The following is a 16,696-nucleotide window of genomic DNA, read 5'->3' as shown; positions in this document are numbered from 1 at the left end:
TCCTGGGCTCAAGCAATCCTCCTGCTTCAGCCTCCCAAAGTGCTGGAATTACAGTTGTGTGCCACCATGCCTGGCTTATTTTTATATGTTGATTGCGGTGGTATTTACACAAATCTACATGTGGTAAAATTGCATAGAATGACACACATAAATCAATGCACATAAAACCCATGAAATCTGAATAATGTCTGTGGATCATACCAATATTAATTTCCTGGTATTGATAGTGTGCTATAGTTACATGTTACTACTGGGGGAAACTAAGGGTACACAAGCTCTCTCTGCACTAATTTTGCAATTCCTGTGAATTTATTTCAAATTTTTAAAAATCAGATTTTGAGTCATGATAATAAAGGCTTCTTCTCTCCTTGATTATAAAAGAATTTAGCCATAGTTTTCTTCTGGTGCCTTTCATTTTCTAGGCATTTTGAAATTTTTATTGGGTTAAAACAGAAAGACTCTGGGCCGGGTGTGATGGCTCACACTTGTAATCCCAGCACTTTGAGAGGCCGAGGCAGGTGGATCACGAGGTCAAGAGATTGAGACCATCCTGGCCAACATGGTGAAATCCCATCTCTACTAAAAATACAAAAATTAGCTGGGCGTGGTGGCGCGTGCCTGTAGTCCCAGCTACTCAGGCGGCTGAGGCAGGAGAATCACTTGAACCCAGGAGGCAGAGGTTGCATCGAGCCAAGATCGTGCCACTGCACTCCAGCATGGTGACAGAGCAAGACTCCATCTCAAAGCAAAATCAAAACCAAAAAACAACAATAAAAAAACCCCAGAAAGACTCTGTACATAGAACTACCTACACAACAAATTCTCTTGGAAGTTTTATGTACTTCTTAAAAGCTCAACTGAGATAAACTCACGCAAACCTGGTCATTGCCCAGAGATCCCTATATCATCCTCTCCTACACAAGCCAGAAGTGGGAGTAATCCTCGACAACTCCGCTCCTTTATGCCCCAATACTCCATAGTCAGTCTTTCATTGAGTTGTGTCAGTTTAACTTACTATCTCTTGAATACATTCACTTACCACCCTCTCTTCTTCCACCATTGTGGTCGAACTTACCATCAGGTTCTGTAGGACTACTGCAAAAATGAGCTGCTTCTGTATCCTATATCCACGCCTTGGGTATATCCTGCAAGCTTTTCAAAATGCAAATCTGGTAACATCTCTCACCCACCCATCTCCTCTTCCCCCACAGAGGGCATTTAAAAGTACCCTTGATAGCTTCCCATTGAGTTTGGGTGGATAAAGACCAGATTTTGGCCAGGCACGATGGCTCACACCTGTAATCCCTGCACTTTGGGAGGTCAGGGGGGGCGGATTGCTTGAGCCCAGGAGTTCAAGACCTGGGCAACATGGTGAAACCCTGTCTCTACAAAAAAAAACACACATAAAAACAAAAATCAGCAGAGTGTGGTGGCATGCACTTGTAGTCTCAGCTACTTGGGAGGCTGAGGTGGGAGGATCACTTGAACCCAGGAGGCAGAGCCAAAATTGCGCCACTGCACTCCAGCCTGGGCAACAGAGCGAGACCCTGTCTAAAAAAAAAAGACCCAAATCTTAAAATGGCCTTAAAATGGACAGCACTGTATGATTTGGACCTTGTCTGTAACTATTGCTTTTGCCATCACTCCCTCCCTCAGCCCAGGTAAAAACTCTTCTACTTGGTTCTCCTCCATCCCATGATCTGTCTTCTGCTACAGGGCCTTTGCATATTTCCTCTCAGGAATGTCCTCTACCTCCAACTTGGTTAACTTCAGTTCATTCTTTGGCTTATGACTTCTTCAGAGCAGCTTTGAGTCCCAGATAAAAACTTAGGTTTCTCACATATATGACAGTACATGGTCTCATAGGACTGTATTCCTTCTTTCAAAGCATTTCTACATTTATACATTAATTAGCATCAGGATTTGCTTAATATCTGTGCCCTTCATTAAACTGTCAGTTTCATGAAAAGTATGGCTATGTCTCTTTTGGCTTAGTATTGTATCTTTATTGCTTATGACAATGCCTGGCATGCAGCAAACATGTAGAAATACACTTGTTTGATACTGAATTAAGGACCAGGGTTCTAATCCAGGTCTGTGATTTTCCAGAAGTGTTAAGTTGGGCAGATTACTTAACTTCTCTGAACTGTTTCTTCATAGGTAAAATGGGCATCTTAATCTGTGTTCCCTAGGAAGCAGGGCCTAAGACAAAGTCTTTTGTGCTTTATTAGGGAGTGCAACAGCTGGGAGCAGAAGCTAGTGGAGGGGAGTGAGGAGTGAAGGGGTCGTTGAGCTTGCTGGAGCTAAATGCTACTGAGAAGTTGTATAAACGATCTCAGGACAGTTCATGTGAGGAAAGAAAGGGGTCCTGTTATCCACCTGCTTGAAGTGCTTACTCTCCCACACTTGTAGGTAGGCATGGAGGTGCTGCCAGACCGCAGTGCATGAGATGGTTGCAGTCCATGTGGAGCTGGTCAGCACAGCAGCAGCACCTAACCTGCAGGGTCCTGGTGGGGGTTGCTGGAGACCACGCCTGGCACATCTCAGCAGGCAATAAACAAACAATCATGGCCAGGCGCGGTGGCTCATGCCTGTAATCCCGGCACTTTGGGAGGCCGAGGCTGGTGGATTGCCTGAGGTCAGGAGCTCGAGACCAGTCTGGCCAACATGGTGAAACCCCGTCTCTACTAAAAATACAAAAAAATTAGCTGGGCGTGCCAGGCGCAGTGGCTCATGCCTGTAATCCCAGCACTTTGGGAGGCCGAGGCGGGCAGATCACCTGAGGTCAGGAGTTCGAGACCAGCCTGACCAACATGGAGAAACCCCGTCTCTACTAAAAATACAAAATTAGCCAGGCGTGGTGACACATGCCTGTAATCCCAGTTACTCGGGAGGCTGAGGCAGGAGAAGCGCTTGAACCTGGGAGGCAGAGGTTGCGGTGAGCCAAGATTGCGCCATTGCACTCCAGCCTGGGCAACAAAACTCCATCTCAAAAAAAAAAATTAGCTGGGCGTGGTGGCACGTGCCTGTAATCCCAGCTACTCGGCAGGCTGAGGCAGGGGAATTGCTTAAACCAGGAGGTGGAGGTTGCAGTGAGCTGAGATCACGCCACTGCACTCCAGCCTGGGCGACAGAGTGAGACTCTGTCTCAAAAATAAATAAATAAATAAATAAATAAATAAAAATTAAAAAAAAAGAAACACTCATTGTTGTAATTAGGAATATTCTCATTCCTAAAATTCCTTCTTTTTTCCTTCCTAAAATATCCTTTCTTCCCCTTCCTGTTTTTAAAATATCTCCTTCCTTCCTCCCTCACTTCTTCCCCAGCTGCCCTCCACCCCCACCCATCATGATGGCTGGGGGTGGAGGGCAGCTGGGGAGGAAAAAAAGCTGCATAGACTTTCATGACCTGAGAAGTGCCACACAGTCATGTTGGCCACATTTTATTCATTTCAAGAGAGTCACTAAGTCTGGCCCACACTCAGGGGGAGGGAAATTAGGCTTCACATTTTGAGGGGAGGAGTATCAGAGGATTTGTTGGCATTAAAACCTTCAGGAGAGAGAGGAGAACAACTGGGTGAACAGGGGCAGAGCTGGGAGGGAGATTTTCACTACACATATCTTTGTACTCTTTGAACTACATACTTGACTGTATTAGTCAAGTAATTTTTTTTTTTTTTTGAGACGGAGTCTCGCTCTGTCACCCAGGCTGGAGTGCAGTGGCCTGATCTCTGCTCACTGCAAGCTCCGCCTCCGGGGTTCACGCCATTCTCCTGCCTCAGCCTCCCGAGTAGCTGGGACTACAGGCACCCGCCACTACGCCCGGCTAATTTTTTGTATTTTTAGTAGAGACGGGGTTTCACCGTGTTAGCCAGGATGGTCTCGATCTCCTGACCTCCTGATCCGTCCGCCTTGGCCTTCCAAAGTGCTAGGATTACAGGCGTGAGCCACAGCGCCCAGCCATTTTTTTTTTTTTTTTTTTTTTTTTTTTTTTTTGAGACAGGGTCTTGCTCTGTCTCCCAGGCTGGTGTGCAGTGGCACGATCACCCTCATGGCAGCCTCAAATTCTGGGCTCAAGCGGTTCTCCTGCGTCAGCCTCCCGAAGACCTGGGACTGCAGGTGTGGGCCACTACTCCTGATTAACTTTTTTCAAATAATAAATTAATTACATTTATTTTACAAAGAAACATTTCAAGCTACAACATTTGGTAAAATCAGAAAAGATGAAGAAAAAAAGTCCAAAGAGGGTGTGGGCTGGGCGCGGTGGCTCACGCCTGTAATCCCAGCACTTTGGGAGGCCAAGGCCGGCGGATCACGAGGTCAGGTGATCGAGACCATCCTGGCTAACACGGTGAAACCCCGTCTCCACTAAAAATACAAAAAATTAGCCAGGCGTGGTGGCGGGCGCCTGTAGTCCCAGCTACTCAGGAGGCTGAGGCAGGAGAATGGCGTGAACCCGGGAGGCAGAGCTTGCAGTGAGCCGAGATTGTGCCACTGCACCCCAGCCTGGGCAACAGAGCAAGACTCCGTCTCAAAAAAAAAAAAGAGGGTGTGAATGGGAGAAATTGGTTGAGGTGAAATCGACCTTCACCAAGACAGGTGGGAAAAGGGAAGGTCTACTTGGTGCGCCCCCTGGACCCTCTCTTCCCCTCATTTAGCACTGTCACTTTCCAGGGCATGGGATGGTAGGCAGCAGGAGTTCTGGATAATGGATTTGCGGAAAGAGAAGAATCCATCTAAAGCACTCTTTAGCCACAGCCCATGATCACTTTTTTAAAAAAATTTTTATTTTTTGCTTTGCTGTTGTTCCACTCTGTCCATACATTGTTTAATACAGGATGGCACACAATACCATTCCTGGTTAAATGTTTCACTTAACAAGCGCCACCCTCTACTCCTCCAACTCCTGTCTCAGGTTTGACAGCTATTTTTTTAACCTAATTTGCGCACGCCAAGAGGATTTCACCTAGTAACTACACGGAGAGACATCCGATGCGTACAAAGACGTGGCATGAAACGCTGCAGGTTTATTGTCTCTATAAAAAGATCGTTAAGGTCGAGCGTGCTAACGTGTGCGGTACTAACTGTAGTCACTACGCCCTGGTCACTTTATAGCACAAGTCCGAGGCAAGGAAAGAAGTTTTACAAACAAAACTGGTCAACTGTTCTATCTTCTTACTCCTGGAAAACAATAAAGGTCCACTTTCAAACCATTTGGACGCACTTGCTCCTTTTAAAGGGTTAGGGAGTCCGGGCAGACAGCGTACCCCTCCCCGCTCAGCAGCAGAGAGCAAAGTCCTTCCTGCCGATCCTGCAGACCCCGGAGTCCAAATGGGACCCCGTCCACACGACCGCGGAGTCGCCTCCGAAGACGGCGGTGTCTGGGGCGCGGAGGGCACGGCTGGAGGCTGAGTGGGGTCCACCTTCGCGTGGCCCAGGCTCTTCCAATTCACGGGGGACCCCGCCAGGTTCAGGCTCCAGCCCTGGGTAGTGAAGGGGAAACGGGGAACGGAAGGAGGGAGGGCACGTCACGGGAGCAGGACTGCAGGACCGCGGGTCAGGGGGCGCAGGAACGCCAAGGAAAAGACAAGCACCGAGGGCCGGGAAGGGTGTAGGCGGCAGTGGCAGCCGATTCCCGGCTGCCGCTTCCGGCGCCTCCCGGCCCAGCTCTCCCGCGCCGACTCTGCCACATCCTCCGGTGACGTCAGCCGGGGCCGCCATATTGGAAAGGCGCCGCCGCCGCCTCCGCCTTGGAGCTCGGGGTGTTTCGGGGGCTGCGGCCACAGGCAGGAAGGCGCTCCTCTCCTGCCCCGCCGACGCCCGGCCAGCCCGCTTCGCCTTGACCTGTTTCCTCATGACTGCCCCCGGCCCCGCTGCCGACGGACGTCGCCCCGGCGTCCGGATTTAACACGGAAACCCGGGTCGGAGGCCGCGCGGGGAGGAGGAGGGCGACCCGGTCGGTCCCGCGACCCTCTCGGCCCGGCTCGGCGCCTCGGCGGGAGCCATGACCTCGCTGACCCAGCGCAGCTCCGGTCTGGTGCAGCGGCGCACCGAGGCCTCCCGCAACGCCGCCGACAAGGAGCGGGCGGCGGGCGGTGGCGCCGGCAGCAGCGAGGACGACGCGCAGAGCCGCCGCGACGAGCAGGACGACGACGACAAGGGCGACTCCAAGGAAACGCGGCTGACCCTGATGGAGGAAGTGCTCCTGCTGGGCCTCAAGGACCGCGAGGTGCGGGCGCGGCGGGCTGGGCGGGGGGCGGCGGCGCGGGGCCCGGGCGCCAGGTGAGCTCCAGGTGAGCTCGAGGCTTCTGGCCCGCGCACCTACCCTCTCTCCGAAGTCCGCGCTTGGTGGCGCCCAGCTGACGCCGAGCGGTGTCGGAGTTGGTTGACCCCCTGGCGCGGCCGGTGCTTTCTAGATCCTCCCCGTAGAGATGGCTTGGATTTTTCTTTACCCCTTTCACAGTCGCTCCTTTCATTTCGACACCCTGGCAGTTTGTATTTTTTCGTCGCTTTTTTTCCGCGTTTTTAACCCGTGTAGACCCCAGGGTGCAAATCCAACCCGGAGACTGCCCGGGAAACAAACAGCTGGAGCCACCAGCGCCACGAACTCTTTGGGTTTTTGCAGGCTTTAGGATCTGGGAGGGGTGCCCGGATCTGCTTGGTGGGGATGTTTTTTTTTCTTCTTCAGTTAAAGCTTACTGTTGGGAATTACGAAAAACGTAGGCGAAGTGGTAATAGAGGGAAAAGCTCTTTTACTGAGTAAAGTTAAGTCAAATTTCTCATGAAACCTCCTGGTAAATGACTTTCTGGGTGAACTTGCATTAGGTGAGAGATTATTTTTAGTACCGCTTTTATATTTTAGTTGATGAATCTCAAAGTCTTGGCGTCTTAAGAAAGGGCTTTTTCATCGAGTGCTTGAAATGTAGGTTTGTGAGTTGATCAAAGGCCTCAAAGCTTCAGGTGGGTTGAAGTTGCAATAGATAATTCTTTGTATTCTGACTTTGAAAGCGTTTATTTTCACTTCAGTGTCCAAAATTTTCACACACAGAAAAGTTGAAAAAGTGATAGATACATATGCATATATACTCTTTCTAGATTCTATGACGTTTTGTTGTATTTGTTATATTTGCCTACAAAAATGATTATTTATTTATGTGGAGACGGAGTTTCGCTCTTGTTGCCCAGGCTGGAGTGCAATGCCGCGATCTCGGCTTACCGAAATCTCTGCCTCCCGGGTTCAAGCGATTCTCCTGCCTCAGCCTCCTGAGGCAGGCATGCGCCACCATGCCCGGCTAATTTTGTATTTTTGTTTTGTTTTGTTTTTGAGACGGAGCCTCACTTTGTCGCCCAGGCTGGAGTGCAGTGGCGCGATCTCCACTCACTGCAAACTCCGCCTCCCGGGTTCAAGCGATTCTCCTGCCTCAGCCTCCCGAGTAGCCGGGACTACAGACGTGCGCCGCCATGCCCAGCTAATTTTCATACCTTTAGTAGAGACGGGGTTTCACCATGTTGGGCAGGATGGTCTCGATCTCTTGACCTAGTGATCCGCCTGCCTCGGCCTCCCAAAGTGCTGAAATTACAGGCTTGAGCCACCGCGCCCGAGTCCTGATTTTAAGAAAGTTTTCCAAATTCAGGAAGGTGGGCAAAAAAAAAAAAAAAGTCTTACAAAACAACGTAATCTTTCTTGGTCACTGAAACTTACTAGATATAGGCGAGTTTTATATGGACTGTTTATGGACCTTTCTTATTTAGAAATCTAATGAACTAACGGTTAGCTTGATAGATACGTCTAGGGCATTTGCCATATCTTGGTTTCCCATTTCTCAGGTTTTAATAACAGTAACCTTGAAAAAAGTTGATGTTCCTCTGGCTGTGAAAGGGCTGCTGTACCTGTTTAATTATTGAGTTGTGATGATAAAGCAGGCTGTATGTGCAGTTCCTTGTTCTTTGGATGAAAAAGTAAACTAGGTGTATAGCGTCCTAGTAATGTAATTTTTAGAAAATATTCAACTTTAGGCTTCAAAATTGGAAATCTTGATTATAAACATTTGTCTTTTTTTTTTCTTTTTTTAGACGGAATCTCGCTCTGTCTCCCAGGCCTGGAGTGCAGTGGCGCCATCTGGGCTCACTGCAACATCCCCCTCCCGGGTTCAAGCGATTCTCCTGCCTCAGCCTCCCAAGTAGCTGGGATTACAGGCATGCACCACCACGCCCTGCTAATGTTTTTATTTTTAGTAGAGACGGGGTTTCACCATGTTTGTCAGGCTGCTTTTGAACTCCTGACCTCAAGTGATCCACTCGCCTCGGCCTCCCAAAGTGCTGAAATTACAGGTTTGAGCCACCACGCCCGGCCATAAACATTTTTCTTTTTGGACAAAAATAGCATTATTATAGACATTTTAGAAAATACAAAAAAAAAAGAAAAGCAAAATTAAAACATATTCCTGAGTGAACATTTTGGTTTATAGTTTTTGAGACTTTTCCGTGTGGATAAAACTCGGTGGAAAACAAAAACCTAAAAAAAAAGAAACTAAAAAATAAGCTTTTGGTGTTCTGAGTCACACTGAGAAATTATAGTGAGGAAATACCTATTTGTTTTTTCAAGTACATGTTACTCTAAATCAAGCTTGTCCAACCCGCGGGCCAAATGTGGCCCAGGATGGCTTTAAATGCGGCCCAACATAAATTGGTAAACTTTCTTAAAACATTATGAGATTTTTTTTGCAATTTTTTTTTTTAAAGCTCATCAGCTATTGCTAGTGTTAGTGTATTTTATGTATGGCCCAAGACAGTTCTTCCAGTGTGGCCCAGGGAAGCCAAAAGGTTGGACACCCTTGCTCTAAATGTTTAAGGTGAAGCGTATTAACATGCTGTTTTTCGGTGATTGGGTCTCAAGAAGATAATCTAAATAATTTGTTGAAGTTTAACCGTACTCACATAATTTAAACAATTTAAAGTTCTTTGGCAGGTAATTGAAACCATGTGTTCTGTTTATTTTGCATCAAGAGTCACTCATTATACTTTGCTAGTCATGGCTAAGGTCCAGATGCTTGCTAGCTTATTGTGAGCATTTCTTCCTGATTTCAGCAACCACATGGGGAAATTTTTTCTCTTTTTTTTTTAGGCAAGTCCAGCGAGTTGAGGGGTGGGGTTGAGACTACTGGGATTTTGTATTGCTTTAGGTTTTGGTTTTAGGGATTAGCCTATATATTTTTTCCTTTCATCACATCTTTAAAAATTTTTTTTTTTTAAGAGATGGAGGTCTCAAGATGTTGCCCAGGCTGCACTCAAACTCCTGGGCTCAAGTGATCCGCCCTGAGTAGCTGGGAATACAAGGTGCATGCCATCAAGCCAACTCATCATGTGTTTACACTCTAATAACCAGCCCTGTCAACTTATCTGTTCGTATGTTTTTCCCTTGGGAAGCTCGCCACCATGTTTTTAACTTATAGTACTCTTTTTAGGAGGCAGGAATTGCTGTCTTACCCTGAGCCCAGGCGTTTATGCTAACTCATTGCTTTAACTGATTTTTACTTTAGCATTTATCTTTTTAATGTCTGGATTCTCCTAAGAACTTTAAAAGCTAAACTTTACATTTAAGCAAATCATTAATGTTGGAAATATTTTATATATGTGAGCTAATAACCTTATGTGAATATACTTGTTAAACCAGTACCTAGAGCAAGAAACAGAAGCCCTAGCCCTCCACTTGAGTATCTTTCCAGTCACTACCCATTCCTCAGGGGTAACCACTGGCTTAATATTAGAATTCAGCATAGATTAATTTTGCCTAGTTTTTTGTACTTTGTGTCTGCTTTTTGTTCAATGTGAGATTCATCCATATCGTGTGAGGTTGTCCTTTGTTCTTATTGTCTTACCAATTTATTTTTAACATGTTTATAATCTATAATATTTAAAAAATTACTTCAACATATTCTGAGTCAAGTCTCCCTCTCTTTTTTGCTGAACAGAAGGTTCAGTTTTTGAATAAGCAGATGGTCTGGCTTCAGATTACCTGTTAGGAGTGAGTCTAAAGTCATTGTGGTTGATTTTTTTTTTTTCTTTACACATTTCAGATTTTTTTTTTTTTAACCAATGATATTTGTTTTTTGCTTTTATAAAACAGGGATGCCTAGGCCCCTCAGAAGATTTTCATGCTCACTTGGGCAGAGAATCAGTGCATAAGTATTTAAGTAACTCTTTAAAGACCACAGTAAGGATGGCAGATAGTTTACACCTAAATTCAACTGCCAAGTAATTAGCAGTATTTCTTTAATTGCCCCAGTGTTTGAGGGGGAGGGGCAGCAAAAGTGCCAGGTATTTTCCTTTCCCTGTGTGTGTTTATTCCATAGATGCTTTCCATAGAATATTTTCAGGATGCTTTATTGAGAATTACCACAAATAACTGGTGTCATATATGTTTGAATGTCTTCATTGGTGGCAAATCTTAGTCTTTTAAGGTTAGATTTAATTATTTTCAGTGGCCAAGTATAATTTGGAGTATGCCTATGGAACAGCAGAAGCAGAGAGAGGCTCTATAGTCCTGTCCAAAGTGTATTCTTTGGCTTTTACATATAATTTAAGCCTTCTGAGCTTCAGTGTTTTCATGTATAATGGAAAAATAGTCATCCCATATGATGGTTCTGATTGTACTGCTGTGGACGTTTATTAACTCCCCAGGTCTTCGCTTTATTTTGTATTACTTTAGGGTTTCCCCATAGTGTGTTGCCTTTTTTTGAGACAGGGTCTTTCTTTGTCACCCAGGCTGGAGTGCAGTGGTGTGATCTTGGCTCACTGCAGCCTCAACCTCTTGGGCTAAAGTGATCCTCCTGCCTCAGCTTCCCGAGGAGCTAGGACCACAGGCACACACCACCATGCCCAGCTAATTAAAAAAAAATTTTTTTTTATAAAGACAGGGATTTCACCACATGGCTCAGGCTGGTCTTGAACTCCTGGGATCAAGTGATCCTCCCGCTTCAGTCTCCCAAAGTGCCGGTGTTAGAGGCATGAGCCACCGCACCTGTTTTTTTTTTTGTTTTTTGTTTTGTTTTTTGTTTTAAGACAGATTGTGCTGTGTCGCCAGGCTAGAGTACAGTGGCGAGATCATAGCTCACTGCAGCCTCGAACCCCTGGCCTCAAGTGATCCTCCCGCCTCAGCCTCCCAAAGTGTTGGGATTACTGCGACCGGCTCTAGGATGCACTCTTGAAGCATATTATTCCCCTGCTGTTTTGTCATGCAGCCAGACTTGTCCAATCATATGTTTTCTTTCAGGGCTTTGGATCTTGAGAGAATAATGAGCTGTAGGGTTTTTTGGAGACCTTTCCAGAGTCATGTCAGCATGTGGATCAGACTGTTCTTTGGCATGGTTCTTTGAGCTGCTTTCTCTGGTCTGTTGGCACTGTTTTTTTCCAGTCTGATTTTCCAGTCATCTTTCAGTGTTGTGAGTTTCAACAGCCTTCCAGTAAAGTTGCTTTTTAAAGATAGCCAGAGTCAGTTACTAATGTTTCTAATGCTTGTAGACAAGAACTGTAATACAGTAACTTAACTCTATGTCTTGAAAAATAAGTAGGTACTTGAGGTAAATAATATGTAATGGGGTAAAACACTTAAGATTAACCAAAATGATAGAACTGACTTTTGTGTGGCTTTTACACAGGCTCCAAAGATGTTTTCCATTTTTGGAATAAGGTTCCCAAGGTCACTACTTTGAAGTATAATAGTGATGAAGATGTATAACTTAACAAAAATTGTTTTCCTTTCTGTACGTGTGGTGATGTCCACCATCTCTACATATCAAATCTGTAAATCAGAAATTCAGTCAACAAGTATTCAGAATTTCCAGATGTGCTGAGTTTTAGTAATTTAAAATATAATAAAGCCTTCTGAGTTTTTAATGAATTTTCGTTGTTTCTAATACAAAGGATATTTCCTTCATATTTTTTGAAGTTTTGAATTTTTATCTATTTTTTTCAGGTGTTTAAACACAGGTATGAGATATACAGGATCTCAGAAATTACTTTTGAAGTTCATTAAACTATTTGATTGTACTTTTTTTCTTTTGAGACAGGGCCTAGCTTTGTCTTCCAGACTGGAGTGTGGTGGTGTGATCATGGCTCATTGCAACCTCGACCTCCTGAACTCAAGCAATCCTCCCTCCTCAGTCTCCTGAATAGCTGGGACTATAGGCACACCCTATCATGCCCAGCTAATTAAAAAAAAAATTTTTTTTTGTAGAGACGTGGTCTCACTGTGTTGCCTAGTCTTGAACTCCTGGCCTCAAGCAATCTTCCCGCCTTGGCCTCCCAAAGTTCTGGGATTACAGGTGTGAGCCACCACACCTGGTCTGCTTATTATACCTTTTCAACAAGATTTTATACTGTTGAAATTACTTTTTAGTGCTTTGGGATTCTTTTACAATATGGTCAAAATATTCACTAACTCATCTCATAAGTTATACTAATATTTGATATTTGTTAATTTTGGACTACCTGAGAGTTCTTGTATGGAGCATTTGAATTACCTTTTAGAATTGTATTTTGAAGGCTGGGTGCGGTGGCTCACACCTGTAATCCCAGTACTTTGGGAAGCCGAGGTGGATGGATCACCTGAGGTCAGGAGTTCGAGATAAGCCTGGCCAACATGGTGAACCCCTGTCTCTATTAAAAATATAAAAATTAGCCAGACATGGTGGCGAGCACCTGTAATCCCAGCTACTCGGGAGGCTGAGGCAGGAGAATCACTTGAACCTGAGAGGTGGAGGTTGCAGTGAGCCAAGATTGCGCCACTGCACTCCAGCCTGGGCAACAAGAGTGAAACTCCGTCTCAAAAGACAAAACAAAACAAAAGAATTGTATTTTGAAGTTATTTTGATAGATTTTGAAATATTTGGGGGATTTTTCTGATATTTAAAGAAATACACTTTTATGATATCATCTTACATGTAAATCTTAAATACCCTGGAGGCATCAGGCATTATGCTTGTTCTGGTACATAATGTTAAGCTTTTGGCTGTACACTTTTGTATGTCTTTGCAAACTTCCCCCCCCCTTCTAACAGCATAAGTTTTCTACTGCCGTTAATCAGATTAAATAGTATAAAACTATGCTGTAGTCTTTGTTTAGAGGATTTATCTTCATGTTGTGAGTCTCCCTTTGAAGCAGCACAAAAAGACAGTGCTTGTCCTCCTCCTGCTTTTTTTTTTTTTTTTAAGATGGAGTCTTGCTTTTATCACTCAGGCTGAAGTGCAATGGCACCATCTTGGCCCACTGCAACTCCGCCTCCTGGGTTCAAGTGATTCTCCTGCCTCAGCCTCCCAAGTAGCTAGGATTACAGGCGCCTGCCACCATGCCCAGCTAATTTTTGTATTTTTAGTAGAGATGGGGTTTCACCATGTTGGCCAGGCTGGTCTCGAACTCTTGACCTCAAGTGATCCGCCCGCCTCGCCTTCCCAAAGGGCTGGGTGCGAGCCACTGTGCCCGGCCATGCTGCTGCTTTTTAATAAGTGTCCTGACAAGTGCCAAAAGTGGAAACCTGGCTTCATTTTGAAATTGATGTTTTTGGCTTCAGGTTTCTCTTATCAAAGCTGGGAAGACTGCAACCTGTTTTAATAGCATTGTACAGTATTACAATGTAATCTAGTACATTTTGAGGTTTTTGACTTAGGTATTACAAATATATTTAGAACATAGGCTATTTCTCTTCCCGTTTGGTAAACCTCTCATCTGCAAAAACACAACTAATATTAAAGTATAGTGTATTGCCAAAAAGGATGTTTCTGGTCACTTTTAAGAATAACATTTTAAACAACAACAAAAAAATTTACTTATTTTTAAACTTAATGCATTGTATTTGGTTTACATATTCCTTTAATGGAGAAGTTCTTAAATTGGAGTGAACAGAGCTGAGAAACTTTGTGAATACTCTGCAGTCGTATGTTTTCTTGGGGAAAGAGGACAGAGCTTTCATTAGATACTCAAAGCATTTAGTGAATCAGGAAGGTTAAAAATTACCAAACAGGAACTGTTTGTTTTAGCTTAAGGTTTTCGTCTTTTCTTTTTCCTTCCTGAAAATTAACTACAGAAAATTCCAGGTTTCCAGGGTTGTAGCGAGTTGAATTTTAAGTGATTTGAGATACGAAGTCCACATTTCTGTGGCCTGTCTAGAGGTTCTCATCTTGCTAAATGACATTTAGAAGCAGCATAACTGCTTCTAATCTAGGATTACCACACATCTAGGATTCTAACAGTTTTCATCCATTCATCAAATGTTTACTGACCACATGCTCTGTGAGAGGCCCTTTACTAAGTACAAACTCACTGAAGAACATGTCTGTCTTCAAGTTCATTCATTTTAGTTCTTTGTGTCAAAGCTCATATAGTAAACTACAAAACTAAATTATGTTGCTGTTCTAGAATTTTTTTTTTTTCTCTTCTGAGACAGAGTCTTGCTCTGTTACCCAGGCTGGAGTGCAGTGGTGCAATCTATGCTCACTTCAACCTCTGCCTCCTGGGTTCAAGCGATTCTCCTGCCTCAACCTTCTGAGTAGCTGGGATTACAGGCGCTCACCACCACACAGGGGTACTTTTTGTATTTTTAGTAGAGACAAGTTTTCGCCATGTTGGCCAGGCTGGTCTCAAACTCATGACCTCATGTGATCCACCCACGTTGGCCTCCCAAAGTGCTGGGATTACAGACATGAGCCACCCTGCCTGGCCTGTTCTATAATTTTTTGATGTCATATATTTCAGGCTGGCATTTGGCAGTCACTCAGTACAATGACATTACTCACATTAAGAATACATAATTTACCTAACCCTGGCAGATGTGGTGGCTCATGCCTATAATCCCAGCACTTTGGGAGGCTGAGGCAAGGGGATTACCTGAGGCAGGGAGTTAGCGACCAGCCTGGCCAACATGGTGAAACTCCATCTCTACTAAAAATACAAAAATTAGCCAGGCAGGGTGGTATGCACCTGAAATCCCAGCTACTCGGGAGGCTGAGGCAGGAGAATCACATGAACCCAGGAGGTGGAGGTTACAGTGAGCTAAGATCATGCCACTGCACTCCAGCCTGGGCAACAGAGCAAGACTATCTCAAAAAAAAAAAAAAACAAAAACATAATTTACTTTATTAAATAAGTTAATATTATTTATTAAAGTAAATTTACTTATTAAATAAATTTACTTAATACATTTACTTTATTAATTAAGTAGATTACTGGCTTTATTAAGTAAATTATGTATTCCCAGTGTGGTAATGTCATTGCCAAGGGAGTGAAACTTGGTTCTGGGCGTGGTAGTGAAAGAATCGTACTCTTGGCCGGGCGCGGTGGCTCACGCCTGTAATCCCAACACTTTGGGAGTTGAGGCGGGCGGATCACGAGGTCAGGAGATGGAGACCATCCTGGCTAACATGGTGAAAGCCTGTCTCTACTAAAAAAATACAAAGAAATTAGCTGGGCATGCTGGCGGGCTCCTGTAGACCCAGCTACTCGGGAGGCTGAGGCAGGAGAATGGCGTGAACCCGGGAGGCGGAGCTTGCAGTGAGCCCATATCGCGCCACTGCACTCCAGCCTGGGCAACAGAGCGAGACTCCGTCTCAAAAAAAAAAAAAAAAAAAGAATCTTACTCCTCTTATGTATAAAAAGGCACACTTACAGTGTACAAACAAATATGTATATTCCATCATATTAAAATTTCATGGGGGAGAAGATAATGAGGAAAAAATCTGGAAGTACTTCTTAAGGGAACAATGATGAAATAAAGGGTGAGAAACATTGAAATAAGTCAGTGTTGAAAATTATAAGCTTGTGCTTAGTTGAGGTTTAGAAATCTTTTTCTCTGATAGGAATTTTTATTGCAATAGAATTTGGCTTGTAGTTCAGTAGGAAGAGGAACAATTTTAGCATACTGAACTGCATGTAGGAACTTATGAGTTAAAGTTTTAAGGTAAAAGTTATTTTTATTGATGATATATAGGCAAACTTTGTATTCCACCACTACCTTCTGGGACAGATTAGAAATTAAGAAACTGTATGTAAAAGTTGCTAATGGTTATTTTTACTCTGGTTTCATTTTCTAGTTCCAGTTTCTTAAATGGAAATGCTAAACAGTTTATACCGTATTAACAAAATAACCTCAGAAATAACACTTAAGAACTTAAATTTCAGTTCAGTCACTGAATGGAGTATACCATTTAATTTTTGTCTATACCATGTTGTGTAGCTAAAGTGAAATCAGAGGTTATTTAGTATTTATATGTTCCGTTTAATCCAAGTATTGAACAGCTTCTCTGTGCCATTCATTCCCTTTGCCAGATGCTGGGGTTACAAAGAAAAAAAAAAAAAATATATATATATATATATATATTTTTTTTTTTTTTTTGAGACCAAGTCATGCTCTGTCGCCCAGACTGGAGTGCAGTGGCATGATCTTGGCTCATGCAACCTCCTCCTCCTGGGTTCAAGCAATTCTTGTGTCTCAGCCTCCCAAGTAGCTGGGATTACAGGCACATGCCACCATGCCCAGCTAATTTTTGTACTTTTAGTAAAGACGGGGTTTCACCATGTTGGCCAAGCTGGTCTTGAACTCCTGGCCTCCCAAAGTGCTGGGATCACAGATGTGAGCCGCTGTGCCCCCGGCCACAAAGAAAAATTTTTTGCATTTAAGGAGCATTCAGTCTGCATAGAAGACAGA

General features: G+C 44.2%; 1 protein-coding gene across 1 annotated transcript in view; it reads left to right on the top strand.

Moving 5' to 3' along the window:
• The first annotated feature begins 5,691 nt into the window (after positions 1 to 5,691).
• Positions 5,692 to 16,696, top strand: part of GOLPH3 (golgi phosphoprotein 3) — a 56,177-nt gene continuing 45,172 nt past the window's right edge. Inside the window, exon 1 of the mRNA XM_019013350.4 lies at positions 5,692 to 6,229. Coding sequence (XP_018868895.2) covers positions 6,005 to 6,229 — 225 coding nt within the window. The 5' untranslated portion in view covers positions 5,692 to 6,004. The remainder of the gene's footprint in view (positions 6,230 to 16,696) is intronic.

Source organism: Gorilla gorilla, chromosome 19 (genome assembly GCF_029281585.2).
Source record: "Gorilla gorilla gorilla isolate KB3781 chromosome 19, NHGRI_mGorGor1-v2.1_pri, whole genome shotgun sequence".
Lineage (NCBI taxonomy): Eukaryota > Metazoa > Chordata > Mammalia > Primates > Hominidae > Gorilla > Gorilla gorilla.
This window is presented reverse-complemented; position numbering and strand designations above follow the sequence as displayed.